At 44.1% G+C, this 21,334-nt stretch overlaps 1 protein-coding gene across 4 annotated transcripts in view; it reads right to left on the reverse strand.

The window, feature by feature from the left end:
* Nucleotides 1-21,334, reverse strand: part of Ttc39b (tetratricopeptide repeat domain 39B) — a 99,950-nt gene that overhangs the window by 26,570 nt on the left and 52,046 nt on the right. For 3 of the 4 annotated variants that reach the window (XM_051188117.1, XM_051188118.1, XM_051188119.1), the window contains 6 exons: nucleotides 16,095-16,202; nucleotides 13,849-13,980; nucleotides 12,929-13,005; nucleotides 9,789-9,856; nucleotides 5,982-6,046; nucleotides 804-909 (listed from right to left, as the gene is read on the reverse strand). In XM_051188117.1, coding sequence (XP_051044074.1) covers nucleotides 804-909; nucleotides 5,982-6,046; nucleotides 9,789-9,856; nucleotides 12,929-13,005; nucleotides 13,849-13,980; nucleotides 16,095-16,202 — 556 coding nt within the window. Of the gene's footprint in view, nucleotides 1-803; nucleotides 910-5,981; nucleotides 6,047-9,788; nucleotides 9,857-12,928; nucleotides 13,006-13,848; nucleotides 13,981-16,094; nucleotides 16,203-19,820; nucleotides 19,934-21,334 lie in introns of those variants that run through there. The other variant, XM_051188120.1, reaches the window with a different exon arrangement.

Below are 21,334 nucleotides of genomic sequence, written 5' to 3' on the forward strand. Positions count from 1 at the left end.
GGGCAGCCACAATAGCTCAGCCCCTTCCTGGGATGTCCCTGAAAGACAGAGGAGAAGGGACAGTCTCCTACAAATAGCCATATATGGAATGACATACCAATTCATGGCTGTAGCCAATGGGTTGGGGTTAGATGGCCAGGGGCTTGGGAGGAAGGAAGAGGTTTTGGATATATCCTCTGAATGGGAGACACTGTGTCCCAGGTTAACAGCCAAGCCAACAGAATGGGCAATCTTCAGAGAAAAGTCGGCCTGCCCCAACATTGACCAATGAACATGGGTTCATGGACATAACCCTGGGGTCGATAAGCTTCTAAACATTACTCTTTTCACTACCTCATCTTATAAACAGTTAAATCTTATAAAATTTCCTACTCTCTAAATAACACATTGTATTCTGACAGCCTTACTCAGACTCTGCATCTCCCCAGAGATCATAATAATTGTTCCATAAGTTACATCACCCCCCCCCACCCCATCTTCAACTCCAGAGCCATCATTATCACAACAAAAACATCTCATCTTCAATGCAGAAACAACTAAATTCTAGGCTCCTCATTACTAAAAGCCTTACTGGTCCAATCAGGGCCCTACATGCTTCCCTTGCCCTGTGCAGTCTAAAGCTACTCTGAGCATGTGCAGAACTTTGTAACATTCACAGCACAGAAAACCAGTCCAGTCCAGTCCAGCAGCTCATCAACCAAACACAAGTAGACGTTTGGGATGATGTTCAAATACAGAAGAGAGATACTGGACACTTGTTTCATCTACAAAAGGTTCTAGTTTCCATATAAATGTCTCCTTACCAAATTAAAGGCCCCTGTTCCAAGCTTGACACCTCCTTCGAACTCATAGAAGAAGTTCTGCTCATGTTTGTTTTTCTGAATTACGTGCAGAATAGAAAGGCACTCTCTGGGGGTGAGAAAAAAGATAGAGCATCAGTTTCCCATGATTCTGACAAATAAATGTTAAACCAAGTTTTCTACTTGTATACTATAAATATACAAATTGTATACTATAAATGCCATTACCTAAAATACTACAAAAAATACAGAATATGATTTTAATCCCACCTGCTCCTAAAGCTACTGGGTAATTCCCACTAAGAAGAAAGGAAACACCCATTTTTACAGTGTTTAAGAGGATAGTATTTGTAAACTTAAAGAAAAAGAGGGATCAGCCATCAGCAAGCTCAATTTGGGAGCCACAGAACCTTGGGGGTTCAATCTCACAGATCCCCTGGAATGTCTCCCAGAAGACTTGGGGTGTGTTTAGGTCCCCACTGCTATGAACACTTCACAGCCCTGACTTCCACCCTGAAACTCTGGTACTACAGTCAGAAAGATTTCAATTCCCTGCAGCTGCTATGGACTCACACAGATTGGCCAGGGCTTGCTGAGACTATTCCCGTCACAAAAGCATCATATAGCTTATCTTTTCCCTTTACAGAAGCAAAGGTGGTGGTGCTGGTGCTGGTAGTAACTGAACCCAAGGCTCTCACACATTAGGAAAGTGCAATTAAGTGCAATTAAGACAAGTCCCCAGACCTCAGATCAAGGGCATGCAAACTGGCGGGAAGTGGTGACTGCTAACTGAGATGGTACCACAGAGGGTGTGTCTGAGGCAGGACACCTGTATATCATCCCCAAGGTCCTGCATTCCATCCCCAGTGGCACAAAGAGCAAAACAACAAAAAAGTAAGGTATACCTAGGTCTCTCCTATCACCAATGCAATGCAATGTGTAAAGCACACAGCTTCCCTTACGATACGCTCTACCAAATCCTGCAAGCTCAGAGCTGACCTGGTTTAAGCAGAAATAACTAACTAACCAAAGGCACTGATTTGATTCAGCTTCCTCCCAAACACCATCCCATGCTGTCATATGCCCTGGGCCACATTTGTTTTCTTTTAAAAAACAGATAGACATCCTAGTACTCAGGAGGCTGAAACAGGAGGGATTCCAAGAGTTCAAGGCCAACCTGGGCTACAGAGTGAGACCCTGTCTCAACAAAGCCAGAGATTATGGGGACATGACAAATGTGAATCCCAGGCTATACCCTAGAATAAAAGGAGCAATGATGAGACAGTTGGACGCTAGAGGCAGTAGATGCCAGCCTAGTAATTGAGCTATGGTTATTTAGTATATATTTGTGAATCTAAGAGAACAAGCTATAAAAATCCTTTATAGTGACAAATACTACAAAGAAGAATTTTTTTAAATTAATTATATGTGTGTTTGTGTCTGTGTATGGTGTGTTGCTTTGCATATGGGTACCCAAAGAGACCAGAGGCACCAGGTCCCTTGGATCTAGAGTGACAGGCAGTTGAGAACCACCCAACCCGGGTGCTGGGAACTGAACTTGGATCCACTGCCTGAGTAGTTATGAATGCTTAACCACTGAGTCATTCCAGTTCGCATAATGAAACATTTTAATCAAAGTTTAAAAGTTGACTTTAAACCATAATTGACCTTTTTATTTTAGGAAATGATTATATCTATAAATCTGAATAGATATATGAAAATTATAATTATTTCAAAGTAGAAAATTTTCACATAACTTAAAAGCTTTTTAATTTTTACAGTGTGTGTGTGTGTGTGTGTGTGTGTGTGTGTATGTGCATGTGTCTGTGTGTGAACAATTGGCCTCTGACTGCCTGGAACTGGAATCACAGGGATTTGTGAGCCACCAAAGTGGGCACTGAGATCCAAACATGGATCCTGTGAGGAATCAGGAAGTGCTCTTTTAACTTCTGAAGCATGTCTCCAGCCCCAAGTTTTTAATTTTAAGATCATAAAATATTTCCCTATGTTCTTCCGTAATTAAACTTTAAAAATTTTTAAGTGCTAGATCTTGTTGAAATTTATTTTTATATTAATGGCAGTTTTTTCCTTAAAACATTTTTCCAAAAAAATGTTTATTTAAAATATTTCTCTTTCTCCACCATTTTGGAAGGATTCATGTATAAATAGGAACTCAGTGTAGTGTGAACTTCCAGCTAAACATCAGTGTGTGAAAGTACATGCATGCATGCACGCACACATGTGCGCGCATGCACACATACATACACACACCCACACCCACACACGCCCTGTTTCAAAGCCCTGTCACTGCACGATACAGGTGTCTCTGTCACCACAGCACTGTTTAAATGACTGGAAAAGCAATCAACTCTTAAATCTTCTAAAAAATACTTGGAAAGGAAATCTTAAAACATCATGCCAAGTTCCCCAAATCTGCTCCCTCTTGGAAGATTTTTTTTTTTTTTAAATGGGTTCCAGGTTTACATAATGACTACTGGTAAAAAGCGCCTCTTGAAATACTGATTCAGGTTCTGCTTCTGGTAATGGGATTTGTTCCCAGTAATGGCAGGAAGCTTATGTAAGATTTGCTTTCCCACACATAACAATTATAAACTCTGAAAAGTACACACACACACACACACACACACAAAAACACACACAAGTGTGTGTTTTTGTGTGTGTGTGTGTGTGTGTGTGTGTGTGTATATATATATATATATATATATATATATTATGGCTTGGAAACTGAAGGTGGATGGAGTAGGCAGAAACTGGAGAAGAGCTAAATTTGAAAGCAGGAAATAGCTCATGAATTAATCTTATATCTATGTGTCTATGTGCCTGCAAGCATGCCCCACTCCTTATGGCGTGCATAGAACACATCTGTAAGCCACAGATTCACTGGGTTCAAAGTCAGAAGATGGAGTTCCAATCAGCTAGAGGAGCTGGATGAACATTTCCATAGATGAGAGAACAACACAGATGGGAACACCAAAATAGACGTCACAACAACACTGGAAGTCTTGGCGGACCCATCAGCTATGTGACTAGGGAAGGGTCCGAGAGACAGCAGGGGAAGACAACACAACAGAGGTGCAGCCATGATGTCCCTGCTACAGTAAGACTCTGGAGCCCAAGTCTAAGCAAATGAATTGCTTCCCAGAACAGAGCTTGGCACACTTCAGAGAAAAAAAAATGACAGAATCCAGAGTCTCTACAGATCCATCAATATCTAGCATACAATTTAAAAATCACTCCTCAGGAAAACATATAGTCAACAGAAAAAGCAACGAAAAGAAATTGACTCCAAGATGACCCACATTTTTGGGTCTAACCTAAAATAAAAAAGTAGGTGTGGGTATGTATGTAACTTGTTGAACATAATCAGGCTTACTGGGGTGCACTTAGAGATTCAGAGGATGCAGAAGATACCAAAAGAAAAAAAAAAAGAAAGAAAGAAAGAAAGAAAGAAAGAAAGAAAGAAAGAAAGAAAGAAAAAACCTTTGAAGAAATAATGGCCACAAAAGCCTAAAATCAAATTGCTGAAGTGCAAAGATACAACATATTCTTCAAGAAGACCAGGGGAAAAAAGTCACATTAGATATATAGAACAGGCTGGGCGAATACCTTTAATCCCAGCACTCGGGAGACTGAGGCAAGAGGATCTCTTTACATTCAAGGCCAGCATGGTCTACAGAGCAAGTACCAGGACAGGTTCCAAAGCAAACAGAAACCCTGTCTTGAAAAACAAAAAACTAAAAGCAAAACAAAAACAGAAGATATATAGAACAATTACACAACAGCGGAGGTCTAAACAATACAAGCACCAGTGTGACAGAGTGGTAGTTTTAAAGGGCTGCAAATAACATGGTAACAACTCTGAATACTACACTTAGCAAGGATAGCCTTGAAGGTAAAAGTCAAAATAAGCTGGTTTTCAAATAAATGAAAACGGAAGAAAAATGTTGAAAGTTGATACTATGAGAGATACTAGTTCATCAGCATAAAAGTGAACAGAAACGATGCCAAACACAGTGGTAAGCAGAGAAGAGTAAGACAAAGGACTCTGAAACAAAAAGTTGATGCTGTGTTATGGGTTTAATGATACACATATAGAACACATCGTAAGAATAGTTAAAAGACTGTCCTATAAATGGTCAACTTGACATAGTCCAGAGTTGCCTAAGAAGGGATTCTCAGTTGAGGGATTATCAAAACTAGACTGGCCTGTGGGCAAGTCTGTGAGAGATTGGTTACTAATTGCTTTAGGAAGATGCAGCCCACTATGGGCAGCAGCATCCCCTAGGAAGGTCCTGGGCTATGTAAGGAAGCTGAGCATGAGCCTATGCATGAGCCAGAAAGCAGTGTTTCTTCGTGGTTTCTGCTTCAAGTTCTTGCTTGAGATCCTGCTCTGACTTCCCTCAATGATGAACAGTGGCCTGGAAGTGTGAGCCAATTAAGTCCCCTCTTCCCCTAAACTGTTTTCAACTTGAATGTTGATCACACCAACAGGAAGGAAGCTACAATAAAGACCAATTGATGGCAAGTTAAACTGTTTACAAAGCTCTTACATTTTACCTCTTACAGTACCTATTAACTCTAAACTAACTATAATAAGGCAAGAAACTAACATAATATCACTATAGCAACCATGAAAACTAGAGACACAAAATTATAGATTTTTTTTTAAGTTTTTAATTAAAGCAAGCCAAATGTAGTAGCACATGTCTGTGATCCCAGCACTCCAAAGTCTCAGACAGGAGAATCAGAGGCTTAAAGCCAGGCTTTGCTATACAGTGAATCTCAAGAAAACAATATATAAATAACAACATAAATACAAAATACACTAAAACGTCTTAGGAGAGATAAAGAAAGGTGCGTCTGCCACTTTCTCTTCCAATATTTGCTCTTGGAAATGTATGTACAATTAAACCTCTCTGTCTTATAGCACTGAATACACTCAGGCAAGAGTCAAATAGATTTACCAACACCAAATGAAGAAATCTAGCCACACTAAGTTCGTAAGAATTTTGAAGAACAGAACTGTACAGCCCAAGAGAATCCTTTTACAAGCCAATCAGTGGAGTGATAACACTTGACTCTAAGACCAACACTTGTGTCTTCAAAAATATATAATTTAATTTAATTTCAATTTAAGTCACGTATTACTTTGTAACTTACTTATATATTTGGTAACTTGTTCTAATTTTGAGTCCACCTTTGATGAAGTTGATCATATTTTCATCCTGGAAATAATACAATTAAATAATTAGAGCATTTAGGGGGAAAAATAAACAGTATGTATTTGTATAATGAGTAATGAGAAAGTGTGTGTGTGTGTGTGTGTGTGTGTGTGTGCGCGCGCGCGTGTGTGTGTGTTTTGCTGGGAATGGAACCTAGAGCATGCTGAGTAAACAAACACCCTGCCACTAAGCTGTATCCCTGGTCCCAAATGCATTTTGAGAACATAATTTTGAAGTTGACACGATTCTTGCTTTACATTTGAAATGTGTCGTTTTGTAATTTCCTTACAAGTTTGAAGGTGGTGAGAATACACTTTTAAGAAGCTTGCATTACCTTGTATTTCTAAGAAAGTAATCATCACAAATGTAATCCAAAGCTACTTCAGTAAACGTCAACATCTACTGAACAACACTATTGCAGGATCAGTGGTATCCAGAACACTTGGCTACACAAATCTGCTTTAAGGCCAAACTCTCCATCCACCATACCCAGTAAATGGGATAATGGTTCTTCTCTCTGGCAATGCATGAAGCAGTCTACTTAACATTGTAGATTGTACTCCTATAAATTTGCAGACCAAAAACCACTGATCTAAATTCTGATGTGGTTGCCACTAATATGCAATTTGGGGGTAGAGGACTGTTTCACTTCTCTTTGCCTGAGGGTTATCGGTCATCATATTGAGGCAGTTTTGACATAGATGAATGGCACTTTCAGGACCAGCATTCTAAAAGAGACTCCTCCTAATAAGTTATACCAAATAGCCAACTAAAGGATGTTATGCTAAAGGTGCTACAAGACACAAGACCATACTCCACACTTCTAAGGAGATTTGCAAAGGAGAAACTGTTTTACTTTATTATTCTCATTCGTTACTTAAATCTTTAACATTCCTATTATTATACAAGTCAGTAAATACAAAATTGACTATGGAACTTCAATTTTGATATTCTTATTCTAAGAACTCTTATACAAGTTCAAATACAAGACAGAAAGAAATTTCTTGGGTCAGACTAAACTCTGATTCAAATAAGGGTATTTCACTCCACGATTCAGCAAACACTGACCAAATGCTTATTTTGTGCTGGGCACCTGCATGCAAGAGCAATATGATGTGCTAAGTGACTATGCATGCACAGTGATGGAGACATGCACAGATGTCAAGAGAACACAAAGCGGAGCATGACATCAGCCAGAAAACCCTCCTGGAAGCATTGGTGCTTTTAGCACCAAGAAAAGACAAGGAAAGACCAGGTGAAGGAAGGAAGACAAAGCAGCCCTCAGCTGGATACACCAGGAAGCAGTCAAGGCCAGGCCAGCATCTGCATGCATGGAGATGAGAGCTATCGGAACAGCTATTGCAGAGAAGGAAGGAGCAAAGGACAAGGGATGCTACCTCGACCCCTGTGCCCGGGGTGAGTAGCACCTGAGGACAATCGTAAGAGTTGAGAACAGGGGGTTTTGGGGAAGGCACCAGTACAGCCTGGAAATCCCTTCCCAATTTGTAATATTCTGATACAGAACACTGACAGATCCCATGAAAGCCATGAAATACAGCAGCAGAAAATAACAAGGCAAGAGAGAGTCTTGTTTCTAACTGAGTCCTCAATCACAGAAGGCGGGATGGTAAAAAGAAACCAGGGACAGAAATACTCAACAGCAGTCTGTATAATCAATTTGACAAAAGCTGAAGAGCACCTCCACAGGGGCAGTGATGGTGGGAGCACGGAGGAAGGGGTGGAGCTGGTGAGTGCCTCTGCAAAAGCCATGATGGTGGGAGCACGGAGGAAGGGGTGGGCCTGAAGAGCACCTCCGCAGGGGCAGTGATGGTGGGAGCACAAAGGAAGGGGTGGGCCTGAAGAGCACCTCTGCAGGGGCAGTGATGGTGGGAGCACGGAGGAAGGGGTGGAGCTGGTGAGTGCCTCTGCAAAAGCCATGATGGTGGGAGCACGGAGGAAGGGGTGGGCCTGAAGAGCACCTCCGCAGGGGCAGTGATGGTGGGAGCACAAAGGAAGGGGTGGGCCTGAAGAGCACCTCTGCAGGGGCAGTGATGGAGGGAGCACGGAGGAAGGGGTGGAGCTGGTGAGTGCCTCTGCAAAAGCCATGATGGTGGGAGCACAAAGGAAGGGGTGGGCCTGAAGAGCACCTCTGCAGGGGCAGTGATGGAGGGAACACGGAGGAAGGGGTGGGCCTGAAGAGCACCTCCGCAGGGGCAGTGATGGAGGGAGCACGGAGGAAGGGGTGGGCCTGAAGAGCACCTCCGCAGGGGCAGTGATGGTGGGAGCACAGAGGAAGGGGTGGAGCTGGTGAGTACCTCTGCAGGGACAGTGATGGAGGGAGCACAGAGGAAGGGGTGGGCCTGAAGAGCACCTCTGCAGGGGCAGTGATGGTGGGAGCATGGAGGAAGGGGTGGAGCTGGTGAGTACCTCTGCAGGGGCAGTGATGGAGGGAGCACGGAGGAAGGGGTGGAGCTGGTGAGTACCTCTGCAGGGGCAGTGATGGTGGGAGCACGGAGGAAGGGATGGAGCTGCAGATCCTTAACCAGACAAAGCATGGACAAGGAAGAGACCACAGGCAGACATGAGGAAGACAAGAGGTCATGGAAACCACCAAGATGTTTGATTTCAAGTCCCCAATTACAAAACAAACTTGCAAACCTAATATTTGATTGTCAAATCTTTGGAAAACACATAAGGAAGAAGCTGGGGCCTCTGTGACTCACATCATGATGCTACTGAGGTGGTGAGACTGTTACTGGTAACCTGTCTGGGTTTTCTTCAGGGCTTCGGGGAACAGGATAAAAGGGCCACATTGATTCAATTTTATTGAACCAGACTCTAAGCTAACATGTCAACTTGCAGGGGAAAAAAAATATCACTACCACCAAAAAAAAAAAAAAAAATTAAAAACCGGAGAAATAACTTCAAAATAATTTAGAAGTTTGAGCTGGTCTTCTGCCTCCTTATTATCTCCTGTCCATCACAACAGCCATCACTGGGCCATATGCAGAGTTCATGTTTCCAAAGCATTGAGACACACATAGGTGACAGGTGAAATTAAAGTACCAATTCCTTAACTTTTAAAAATTATTCTGTCCAGGCTTGGTGACCAGCAATTGGGAGGCAAGGGCAGGTGGATCTCCATGAGTTTAAAAACAACCTAGATTTATAGAGAGTTCCAGGGACAGCTACAGAATGAGACCCTGTCTTGAGGCAAAGGCAAGGAAGGGGAATGAGGACAGAAAGGATAGGGGTAAGTAAAAAGTTGAAGGGACCATGAAAAGCGTGGCTACCCATGCATGTGTACTGAACTTCACAGAAGCATGTGGCACAATAAGCCATGTGCAGAGGTCTCAGCACTTGGGAGGCAGAAGTAGGGGAATCTCTGTGAGTTTGAGGCCATGTGGTCTACAGAGAGTCCCAGGACACCCAGGCTACACAGAGAAACCATGTTGAAGGGAGAGAGGGGGCGTCTCAGCCTGGACAACACATGTGCAAACTGGAGCCCTCTTTGTTTTCATACTAAGAAGCATCCTAAAAGCCATTTGAAACAGCCACTAAGTACATCTGAGTGGGAATACAGCTCTCTGGAGACTTTTTTCAGGCAAACTTTATCAAGACAACAAATATCTTTCATTACCACCCTAGTCTCAGTGCTAACACATGATGAGTAACGCGTACCATTTTCTACACAATGCTGGCAGGCTTCCCATACAACCCCAATATTCAGCCCAATGTTTATTACCTGCACAAATGTGAGTGCTGCTTTCTGTAGGAGACACTCAGCATAACAGATTTCGGCATGCATTTCCTCTATTATAAAAACAAATACAATTATATTAAGACACAGTGTTGTTCTAGACATTCTCAAAAGGCTGGAAGACACAAAGGCCAGGGATGCTTCCTTGCATGCTTCCAGTGATACAGGATGACGTGTTCTTAGTCCTGGCACAAGAATCTCCTAGAACGTGTGAACTGTTCAGGGAAGTCATCTCCTGCCCATTCAACACTGGCAGCAGAGTGAGTCTCGGACAGAAGAGGAAACCAACTATTTGTTTGAGACAGGGTCTCACTTTGGAGCCCAAAGTAGTCCAGACTACACTTGAATTCAAAGCAATCCACCAGCCTCAACATCTTGGTTCTGAGATTATAGGCATGAAACACCACGCCTGACTAAGGAAAACAAAATTCAAAAGCCCTTTTGAAAGAAGAAAACTACTTTAAAATAATCATAGCATAAACATTTAGCAGTTGTATAGATTGAAAGGTTCATTAAACTTACGGATTCTAACTTCTAAACTATGAAGTCATGGGCATCACAACACTGATAGATACACTGTCAACCCCTGAGTAGCCACCACTCCCTGGAGTTGTAAGAAGACCTACTTTCCTGGGTGCACAAGTCAGAACTCCTTTGAGACAGCATCAAAGTAGCTCTACTCTCCAATGTACAGCGTTTTCAGACCTGAGCACAAGCACAGCGTGCTCACAAGGACAAGCTGACAAAGCCATGCCCAGTCCAGGGATAAGCACACCACCCCAAACATGCCCTGACTTCCTAGACGACCCGTGACATTTGCAGAGATCAGGGAAAGAAATCTTTACATTTCTACATAAACAAAATCATCATATTCCTTTCTCCATAGGAGGCAAATTGGTGTGCTCATTAAGTAAATGAGCGTGGAGGAGACTGCCACATGCTAGTACAGAGCGCTGCACAGGCTGCCCTCCCTCTCTGCTGGTCCCCTCATTCATACGGCCCACTAATAACATCTCTACTTTGCAACTGAGGATCAAATGAGTATGGCCCATAGTGCTTACCAGACACAGTAAGCCCTGATGACTGCTGGCAACTTTCACCATTATTGCCCTTGGCCCATGTCTATGCTTCCGGGTAAAGGTTCAGAAGGCAAAGGGCCTTTTCAATTCAAGTGATGGGACAACTCAGGGCAACTGGAAACAGTGTTGACCAAACTAGAAAAGTATGTATAGTTTTCCTTCCTTTATACACACATAATCCATAGGCTCTCTCAACTTAAATGTTCAATTTATGAGGAAGTAATATGCAGCTGAGTTCCCCAACAATAGAGAGGCACACAGGGTAGAAACCACAGAAGTCTGTGCACATTCTGGCATTGCTACTGGTCAAGATGGCAGTCTCCAGGACACCTTCCCTCAAAGTGAGCCTCCTCAGTATCCTCAGGGAAATTCAAATTGGCAGCTTATATTCAGTAACCTGACTAGCCTCCTCTTAGGTAACTGTAACAAAGTGACAACCATCTGGAGGATGCCAGGAGGGAGAATAAAGACACCAGACAGATACCAGAGTCACACTGGGGCCAATTTCACCTCTCATGGATCATCTCTGGAAGACTTTAGGCCTAATAGTACCAGCTTTTATTCTTATAGATGCTTAAAGGTCAGTTTCTAATGAAAAAGAAGATGGATTTCAACTGCCTGTGGTAACCAACAAAATACCATCTGTTTCTGTAATGATTGAGTCAACACTATCCTCTTTTTCAGCAAGTCCTAAAGGCATGATGTGTCACAATCCTCAACTGTAATCAGCACTCAACACTCTCATCACTCAAATGTGCATAACTTCTCTGATTTCCCAAACCAGCAGATAACACCTACAAAGCAAACAAAGGCCCATGATAAATCAAGTGAGGCATACACTTGACCATCATGACAGCCTCTGATGGCCATGCCCAGCCACGGATACTTCCAGAATTTAGTGCTGACTACCTCTCCCGCAGACCAAGTTTGAAAATGACAATGTAAACACAAAGTCTCCTGAGACAGGCCTGCTTCTACAGAGTTACCGGATGCTCCTTGGTGGTGGGCCACCCTTCTTTATGGGACTGCTTAGGCCACTTCTGCCTTCATCTTACTGGGAATCTGAAACAACTGACAAGGATGTTTCCTCCCATCTATCTGATCGAGTGCTATAAATATTCCTGAACTCCTGGCTACTCTCAAAGCCCACAAACCAAACATCTTCAACAGCTATATAGACAAGCGTTATCATTTTTAAAGGTATAAAAACTACCTGGACACAATGGTGCACTCCTTTAATCTCAGCACTTGGGAGGCAGAGGAAGGTGAATCTCCATGAGTTCAAGGTCAGCCTGATCTAAATAGTGAGTTCAGGCCAGTGAGGACTACATAGAAAGACCCTGTCTCAAAAACAAAAAAAATGTGCTTTCACCTTGGAAAAATATTAACAGTCTATATAAAATGAATCTCTCCAAGGTGGTTGAATATAAAGGTTTTCTGAGAGAAAAAAAAATATCAATGTCTATAAATACTGTAAAATTTCAAGCCCTTAGTTGCAGTAATTCTTCTTTTAGGAAACTGGCTCATGAAATACTTGAAAGAACAAAGACGTGTACAAAGGCTTTTAGGACAGCAAATTTTACTAACAATGAAAAAATTAAAGCCATATAGCTGCCCTTCAGTAAGAAAAAAACAACACACTGCTGTACCATCCTGTTCATGACTGAACAGCTCTGAACAGATAAAATGCATTAACGCACACTGATGTGGGTCCAGATCACATTGGAGCATGTGTGTGGCTCAATGTTTGCAAGCGCGTGCACGTGCGCACACACACACACACACACACACACACACACAGGCACGCAGGCACGCACGCGCGCACGCGCGCACACACACACACAGCAAATGAAAAACAAAACTCCCTGTGTTCCTTCTATGTATTAGTGCTTGTACTCAGTGTGTCCACAGCTGAGGTGGGTCAGGTATGAGTAGCATATGGAAAAGAACACTTTCCTCATCGTCCCCAATTCAGCGACAGGCTGCAGGACAGAGACGCCTTTCTCTTTGAAGGAAAGGCAGCGAAAGCTTCCCCCACACTCTCACCTTCACTCAGTTGTTCCAGGGACCCACGAGAGAGGAGACTTGAGAAAGACTCTACAACTGTGCATTTCTTTCTGTATCTGTATTGAAGATAGACAGGGGAAAGAGAAGAGAAAGGGAAAGGCCAGCATCAGACTGAGCTTGTCATTACTGATAATCGTTTCATTCTTGCTATAAGCCCCGGCCGGGTATGCAAGGCCAATCCCTCCTCTCCCAGTGCTGCATACATTGCCTAGGCCTGCACTGCCAACCATGGTGCAGAGCCCACATACCCCAATGAGCATAAACCCTGCATAAAATCCCCCTCGTTCTTCTGGATAAAAGTAGAATTTCTGTGGTAAGCATCTCCACAGGTGAAAACCGGACTGTTAGGAAAATGCTCTTCATTGAGGATTTACAACATAATTACCCACATTGAAGCTCACTAGCACAAATAATGGCTTTCCCTAAGGCCTTCTACATGCAAAGTAGCATTTAAAACTGACACTCTACCTCATTTGGTAATCAAAGAGTGTCCAAGCGCACCCTTAGGCAAATAAAAATTCCCTTCCCTACTGAATGTGCTGTTTCTCCCAATGGCACACTCCCTGCTTGACCCAACATGGTACTCGGTTCTTAAACTCAGAAGACCTAGAAAGATGCTCTCTGCTAAGCTCTTCTGAAGCCTCCCTCAGATTCTAACTATAGCTCAGACCCCATGTGGGTACAGGGGCTAAAATGGGAGTCATATTATAATTCCCCGTAGGACATCTTGAATTCCATTGCACAGAAATGAATTAGCCAAAAGATTTTGAAGCTGAAGACTTGCTGCATAACTCTGGCCAGCCTCAAACTCAAGACCTTAGCTTGGCAAACTATACCCACTCTGTACTATGGCAAGAAGGTTTGGTGTCTTAACTCAGATATTAACTACTTGGTCATACTTTTGGCAGGTTTGCAAAGCGTCCTTCATGGCAGAAATGCCATTCTGGATGTCCTGTTGCTCAAAGGTCATAATAGCCTGCAACACCACAATGGTACTGTATCCCAAAGCATGGTACATGCTCTCCTTGGCCCTGAAGAGAACAGACAAAGAGTACATCTCAATACAATGAAAGAAAAAGGAATAAAAGTCCAGGTTCTTTCCTTTACCAGCAATACCAAATGCTCCCCATGCAAGTGACTTCTGCTGCAGGTACTGAAATGACACAAGCTCTGTTAAAATCTCAAGCTCCCATCTAAACCCTCACAACAGAACAAAGTGCTGCAGACAAGATGCCTTCCCCTGATTCAGCACAAGGGGGCAGCCACTTGATTTGTTTCCTAGAAAAAGTCTGAAAGCACACAGATTTTTTTTCCAGTTGAATAGGGAGGGCAGTGTACCATTTTCAAATCTGAAATGAGTGAGGCTGGGTGGCACACAACTTCCATTCTAGCATCCCTAGACATAGACACCAGAGTTCAGAGATTCATGGTCATCTTCTGTGAGTTTGAGGCTAGCATGAGCTACAGAAACCCTATCTCACAAAAAAGGGAGGGAGGGAGGGAGAGAGGGAGGGAGGGAGGGAGAGAAAAAGGAAAAGAAAATCCAAAATATCTGTGTGACACGGGAAAGGCACCTTTAAAACTACTATCTCCTCACTAACCCTGCCCCTTGCACTAGCCAGGCCAGTGCTGGAGAGCTCACCCTGGTGATGAGGACAGGGGAGAGCTGGCGGGCTGACCAACCCTGCTGCAACTACCCAGGCTTAGAACCCTTAAGGCCCTTAACCCTTAAACTAGGGTTAAGTGTAGGCCCACCCCAATATTCACCCCATCCATGATCTGCACGCAGGGGAGGGGGGTGGAGGAGTAGGGGGCGTGGTCCTGCAGACCCAGGGCTACAGGATATCCACAACACAGGGCAGCAATGGCAAGTCCAGGAAGGGTTAAGTAAGGGCCCAGAGTGGATAGTACAGCAGAGACCAGAGGCCTCAAACCAAACCAATGACTGTGGTGAATGCCTGCATGTAAAAAAAAAAAGATGGATGGAGGGTTTACTGCATGATTCACCGTGTCACACTGCAGCTTCCACAAGATTCTCCGGTCCTTCCTTTTTTATCTTAAATTTTGTTTTGTTTTATTTGGGGGGGGGGTTTGCAGGAGAAGAGGGCAGATGCAAGGGGACAGGAGATGGGTGAGATCAGGATTCATGATGTGAAAGACACAAAGAAAAAAGAAAAGCCCTGCTATCGCCTCTCCAGCCAAAGCCAAGAGGAAGCAACCAATCAGTTCATGAGCACAGACACTTGACCACAGTGAGCCTGAGGTCTAATACCTGGGACCCCTGACTGAATCCTGAGAGCCGAGGTTATCAGGCTCGTGGTGACAGTCTGAGACTGCTTGCTCGCCTCAAGTCCTCTTACGCTGATTGTTCAGGTTTGAGGTGTCTATGTGAGGCTTGTTTTAAATTTAAGTACTATGACTCAGCATCCCTGGGCTACATGAAACCCGTGTAGCCTTGGTCCTGAATGAGGGCACTGCCCACTCACCCCAGAGTCACCAGTGCCAGTTCAAACCTCACGCTCAAGTGCGGTGAAAAGGGAATTTTAACAGTGAATTATGCATAAAGGGCAGAGACCATGAAACTAATTTATTTTTATGCTATTTTATAAGCAGACGGTAGAGATGAAAAGGAGATCTGTTTAAAAAAACACACACACAGGAGGCAGACAAAGATGCTGAGTCAGAAGGCAAGGGAGCCAAAAAGAAGCATTGGTCCGAGGGACACCACTGGCCACTCGTGGGGGACTGGACTCCCAACTTCAGCACCAAGTCTTCCTCTAGATCGGTTCTGCAGCCTTTCACGTGCAGAGCTGAGGGCAGTGAGCAGGCAGGGCAGAGGCGCTGCCAAGCCTGCAAAGCTCAGGGCTGGTAAGTTCCATGACAGAAGCAGGGAGCCCCGGTCATATTCCTCATATCTTACATTTGATTTTAGCACTGAGACTCGGCTACTCTCGTTACTCCCCTGCTCATTTCAAAGGAAGCGCTGTCGGGGGACAGAGGGAGCAATTATGTGAAGACCTCCCTCCAGAGAACAAACGTGGCAAGGGGTTTCATAAATACTGAGGCAGACACAGATACATCAACATAGAAACATGACATCAGAGAAACATGTGAAAAATATCTAACAAGAAATAGAGCTAATTACCACGGACGAAGCAATTCCAAGGCATCTTTAAATTTGTTACTTAGAAATAAGTTCAATGCCTCTGCACACTCTTCCAGACCACTCTTGAGATCCACCTTGGCTGATGAACTGGAGGAAAAAGCAAAAAGACAGGATTTTTGTAACTTTTACTTGCCACCACCTTGTCCCAAGGTGTAGGGGAAGGGGACTGCGGTGACCAGCCGAAACTCCTCCCCCTTGCCACTTCCCAATTCTGGGGCAAAGGAGCTTCCCCTGCCCTCTGTAAGGCCAATGCTCTGAGTCTATAAAACAGGTGGGCAGGAGAAAAGGCACACACATGTACTACACACACAGGTGCACAGCAAGGACGAACAGTGAGCGCCCGATCACCCACATTAAGATTTGAAAGCACATAATCCTACGCAGAGGAGAGGGAACTGGAGCCAGAGACAACAGATGATTGTATTTATTTTGGGTCTGCTCTTTGAAACAGAGTCTGACACTAGAGCCCAGGCTGGCCTGGGACTCACAGCAACTCCCCTGCCTTATCCCCCAAGTGCTATAATTATAGGCATGAAACTCTGGGCCCCATTTCTAGACAGAGCCTCTGGCCGTGCAGGCAGTGTCTACCCACTGCAGTATTCTATGCTCTGGCTCATCTTCCCAAGTGGTGAGGACAGAAGGAGGAGACACAGAGCTACATTCTCTCTGGAACTATTTCCCCTGTCAGACTTCAAAGAAGATACCCCCCCAACCCAACCCACCCCACCCCCACCTTCCAAAGGCAGAGAAAGAGAAAATGGCACCCCAAAGTACAGTGCTTTGGCATGCAGACTATCAAAGCAGGAGCTTCAAAACCCATGTCTGTCTGGGAAACCCATTTCCTTTTCTCTTCCTTCCTTTCAGTCTTTTTCTTAACTACAGCCCTGACCTCACTATGTAACCCAGACCAGCCTAGAAATGATGGTAACCCACCGGCCTGCCTTGGCTTCCTAAGCACCAGGGTTTTTAGGCATGTGCTACCACGTTCTGGGACGTCGTTTTCTAAGTCCCAGTGCCAACTCTGTCTATAACATAGCTGGGCCTCTACTTCCTTATCTGTAAAATGGGAGAATGGCAATCTATTTCCTGGGCTGTTATGAAAAAGAGATGGACCAACAAACCCTGCCCACAGCAGGCACTAATTAGATGAGGGTTTGGAAGAGAAGGGGTCACACAGGGAGGCCTGATTCTGATGAGCGTCATGATGGAAAGATGTTCCCTAACTGCTACACAGTGGGGTGACTCATGGGAGTATCTGGGTTCAGGGGAGGGGGGATTCTATGCTGCATGTGCAGCAGGAAAGACAGAAAATGAGAGAAGTGACAGGAACTAGGCCAAAGTCACAAACTACAGTGTTGAGGGGATGGATTCTATTCCAAGAACAAGAATCCTGTCACGCGGCAGCTGTGTGTGTGGCAGAGCGCACTTTAGTAAGACTTCTGTAAGCCAGCCTGATCTACATATCCAGGCATCCAGGGCTAATCTTTCCCTTCCCTGCTGCTGAGTGCTCCTGGCTTCTCTGCAACCCCTCCCATCCCCACAACACACACACACACACACACACACACACACACACACACACACCCTCAGTTCTCCCTAACCTCAACCTCTACTACCAGGAAATGGGCTGTGGCTAGAAGCTCTCCTTGCCAACAAACAGCCACCTCCGCATCTCAGCTGTCATCTGGAGGATCCACACCTGTCCCAGCCCAGGGCAAACAAAGAAGACACAGCCCTTCAAAGTTGTTTTGTGTGAGGTCTGCCTAGACCTGAACCCAGCCACTCCCAGCAGGCTGTCAGTACTGCCTACCAAGGGCTTCCATCTTGGTCAGATTTCCTCCTGGAGACATGCATCCTCTCTGCTCCCAAGGCCATCCCACGAATGGAGAAGGCTATCCCTTCAGAACTAAGCTCCAAAGCTCCCCCAAGAATGCCTCCCTGAGGACAGAGGCTTTGACTTCATGACATCAATCTTAAGCAGGCATTAGACACACCTTTAAGAGCTTGTTAATGCCAACTGCTGGACCCCACACCCAAAAGTTTCTAACCAGGCCCAAGTGAGAGCCCAATTTTGCTTTAATTCATCCTCTATGCCACTCTCAGACTTTTCCTAAAACAGATTAAGAACCAAAACTGGCTGCCACACAAAGTTCAACGAGCCCAGGAAACTTCCCACCGGGCCTGTCCAATCAGACTAGAACAATGAGCAAGATTCTTAAAGACAACCAGGCATCTGGGAAGTTTATCAACATGGGATTCCCCGGAAGCCTGGTATGACAGAATGAAAAGGATCTTGAACTAGAAGTAAGTCAGTGTTTCCATTCTCCAGAGAGTCCCGGGTCCCTGCCCATCTCTGAAACACCAAGGTGCTTTCACAGCCTAAAACCTGTTTGAAAGAAACAGAGGCAACAGTTGCTATAGACATGCTTTGTGAGCTTTCCTGCTCTGTGTGAGCAAACAGCTGTGTATAATCTTGCAAAAGCTATGGATGCTCATTCTAGACCTGCTGGAACCCTGTCTGTTTCCGGCCATGTATCCTCAGTCAAGTAAAGACTCCTTCCTAGTTCTAATTTACATATTATGCTAATATATGACAGAATGATTATTTTAGTCTTGTATTTTCAAAATCCACACAAAATCATTTATAACAATATCTGGAATGATACTAATAGTATCCCTTGTGTCCCAATCCCATTTTTCCTTTTACAATCACTCAATATGACTGACTGCAAATGCTGTATGCCTTGTAGTGAAGGAGGATCTTGGTTTTGGAGCCAGACCCTTTGGCTCCTTTCCTGCCCTCACTCCAATCCTACATATGACCATGACAAGTCACTTTCCTTCCCTAATACTCAGTTCCCTGGTTCATAAGGTGTATCTATCAAAAGTGCCCACATTATAGGCTGCACTGTTAATACATATGATGTGCGTGGTGTCTGTGTAGAAGTCCTTGGATAATGCCTACTATTAGTACCATAATTTCATTAATAACTGCTTTCAGTAACTGGGGAGTCATTTGCTCACATATCCACTCAACTGTATAATACCAGACAACTTAGCAATGACTACAGTGAGTACAAGTAAAATGTAAATATGGAAGGGAAGATGAATGAGAGTTCAGAAAATCTGAGGCATTCGCCCATGAAAACCTTGCTGAATAAACATGTGACTAGAAGTAGAAATTAGCTATTTGGAACTTATGGACTATAATGGCTAGATAGAGTATTCATGTATGGGAGTGAAGGGATATGTCCAGGGTAACAGACAGAAGGTGGGAACACCGGCGTCTCCACCAGATAGTTTCCACCTTCACTAGTTTCCTCCAGGTCTCCTTAACCTCAAAATCTATAACCAAAGATTTCCCAAACTGTACCGACTCCACTAAACTTAAGGTCATAAGTAACCAGATCACAAACACCCAACACAACTCTATTTTTTTCTGGGTATGTCTCTTCCTTCTAAGGAGCCATCATTTAGACTGACTTATTTTGAGGAAAAGAGAATAAAGAACGGACAGTCATGGTAAGGTATCCTAGCAAAGGGGGGTTTCGCTCTTCCATAATAAACTGAGAAGAACTTAGCAACTTGGGTTTCCCAGTTTCTTTGGGTCCTCTCCTTCTAAGGAGTTCCATGCCATTTGACACATCGCATGTGTTTCTCTTGTTTATCTGGGTTTTGTTCTAGATTCCTCAACCATGAACCTACCATGGATGGCAAGGCACTCTTTCTTCTCCTGTATTAACATCTGGAGGAGATGAGCACTTCCTCCCCCTAGATTCCCTGGGGAGGGACTTTGTTGGTCTGCTTTCTGCTCCATTCCTCCCCTGGGTAGAATGAAGACCCTGAGGCAGAAGGATCACAAGTTCAAATCCAGTGGGTTAGCTGATTGCAAAGAGAGTGAGTCAGGGTGAGCTGCCACCACCACCACCCTACCTGCCACTGAGTTATATCCCTCAGCCCTCATCCAGCCTTTTCTTTAAATAAAAGGGGGAGGGGGCTATGTGAAGTCAGTTCACTCTGTGATACAATGAGCCAAGTATAATAGGCTCTATCACCCCAACCTACAAAGCAAAGCCTGAGACTTTGAGCCTAAGATCATGCAGGGACCAGGCATAACTAAAGAAAATCTCCAAAGAAAGTCTCCACAAAGTCTTTGTTAATTAAAAAGCTAAGAGTTCCTTCCATCTTCATTGGTAAAAACTCTTCCCTGATATCCCAAGTGCTTTATACCAGCAGGTCCCAACCTGTGGGTTATGACCCTTCGGGTGGAAGGACCCTTTCACGGGGGCCACCTAAGACTACCAGAAAGCAAAGATATTTACATTATGATTAATAACAGTAGCAAAATTACAGTTTTGAAGTAGAAACAAAAATAATTTCATGGTTGGGGTCACCACAACACAAGGAACTATATTAAAAAAGTTGCCGCAGCATTGGGAAGATTGAGAAACACTGTTCTACCCAAAAACTGTCAAGGAAATGGGTCTTCCGTAGTAGGAATGTAACACTTCCAATGTTGTGCACACAAGGGGAGAGGGACAAGACTTTACTCTTCATAGATTTACTAAAGAGTGTGGAAATTTTGAAAATTCTCCAAATCCAAGACCCCACTGCACTCAAACAGCCCTTGTCTAATGATTCAGGTACACAGATCCAGAAACTCTGAAGCCTACAACAAACGATCAGACCAGAGTCTCCTGTTACCTTTTCTCTTTAGTTAGCCAAGGCAGAGGGGAGACCACAATTTCACATCCACAGTGGACCGTGCTGGCCGGTGAGATTTACCTCTCGGCTATCATATGGGAGGCTGCAGCAGGAGGAGAACACATTCAATGCCAATCAATCTACAGGGGCAGACTCTGCTTTAACAAGCCTCTCATGCACAAGTTAATTAAACTCTAAATGTGGAAGATACAGGAAGATGTGGCAATAGGTATCAAATGCTTCTGCAAAGCCGAGAAATGGTAAAGATACAAATGTAAGAAAGTTAAAAGTGTGACCAAGTAATACACTGAAAGGAATGAGGCAAAAACATCATCTTTCAGGGAGTGAAAGGTGTGGTGATACATGGCTTTAGTTTAGGATTTGGAAGGCAGAGACAGATGGATCTCTCTGAGTTCCAGGCCGGCCTAGTCCCATAGCGAGTTCCAGGACAGTGGGGGCCACAAAGAGAGACCCTATCAAAAAAAGAAGAAAGAAAAAGAAGAAAGCAAAAGAAG

Source organism: Phodopus roborovskii, unplaced genomic scaffold, assembly GCF_943737965.1.
Source record: "Phodopus roborovskii unplaced genomic scaffold, PHOROB, whole genome shotgun sequence".
NCBI lineage: Eukaryota > Metazoa > Chordata > Mammalia > Rodentia > Cricetidae > Phodopus > Phodopus roborovskii.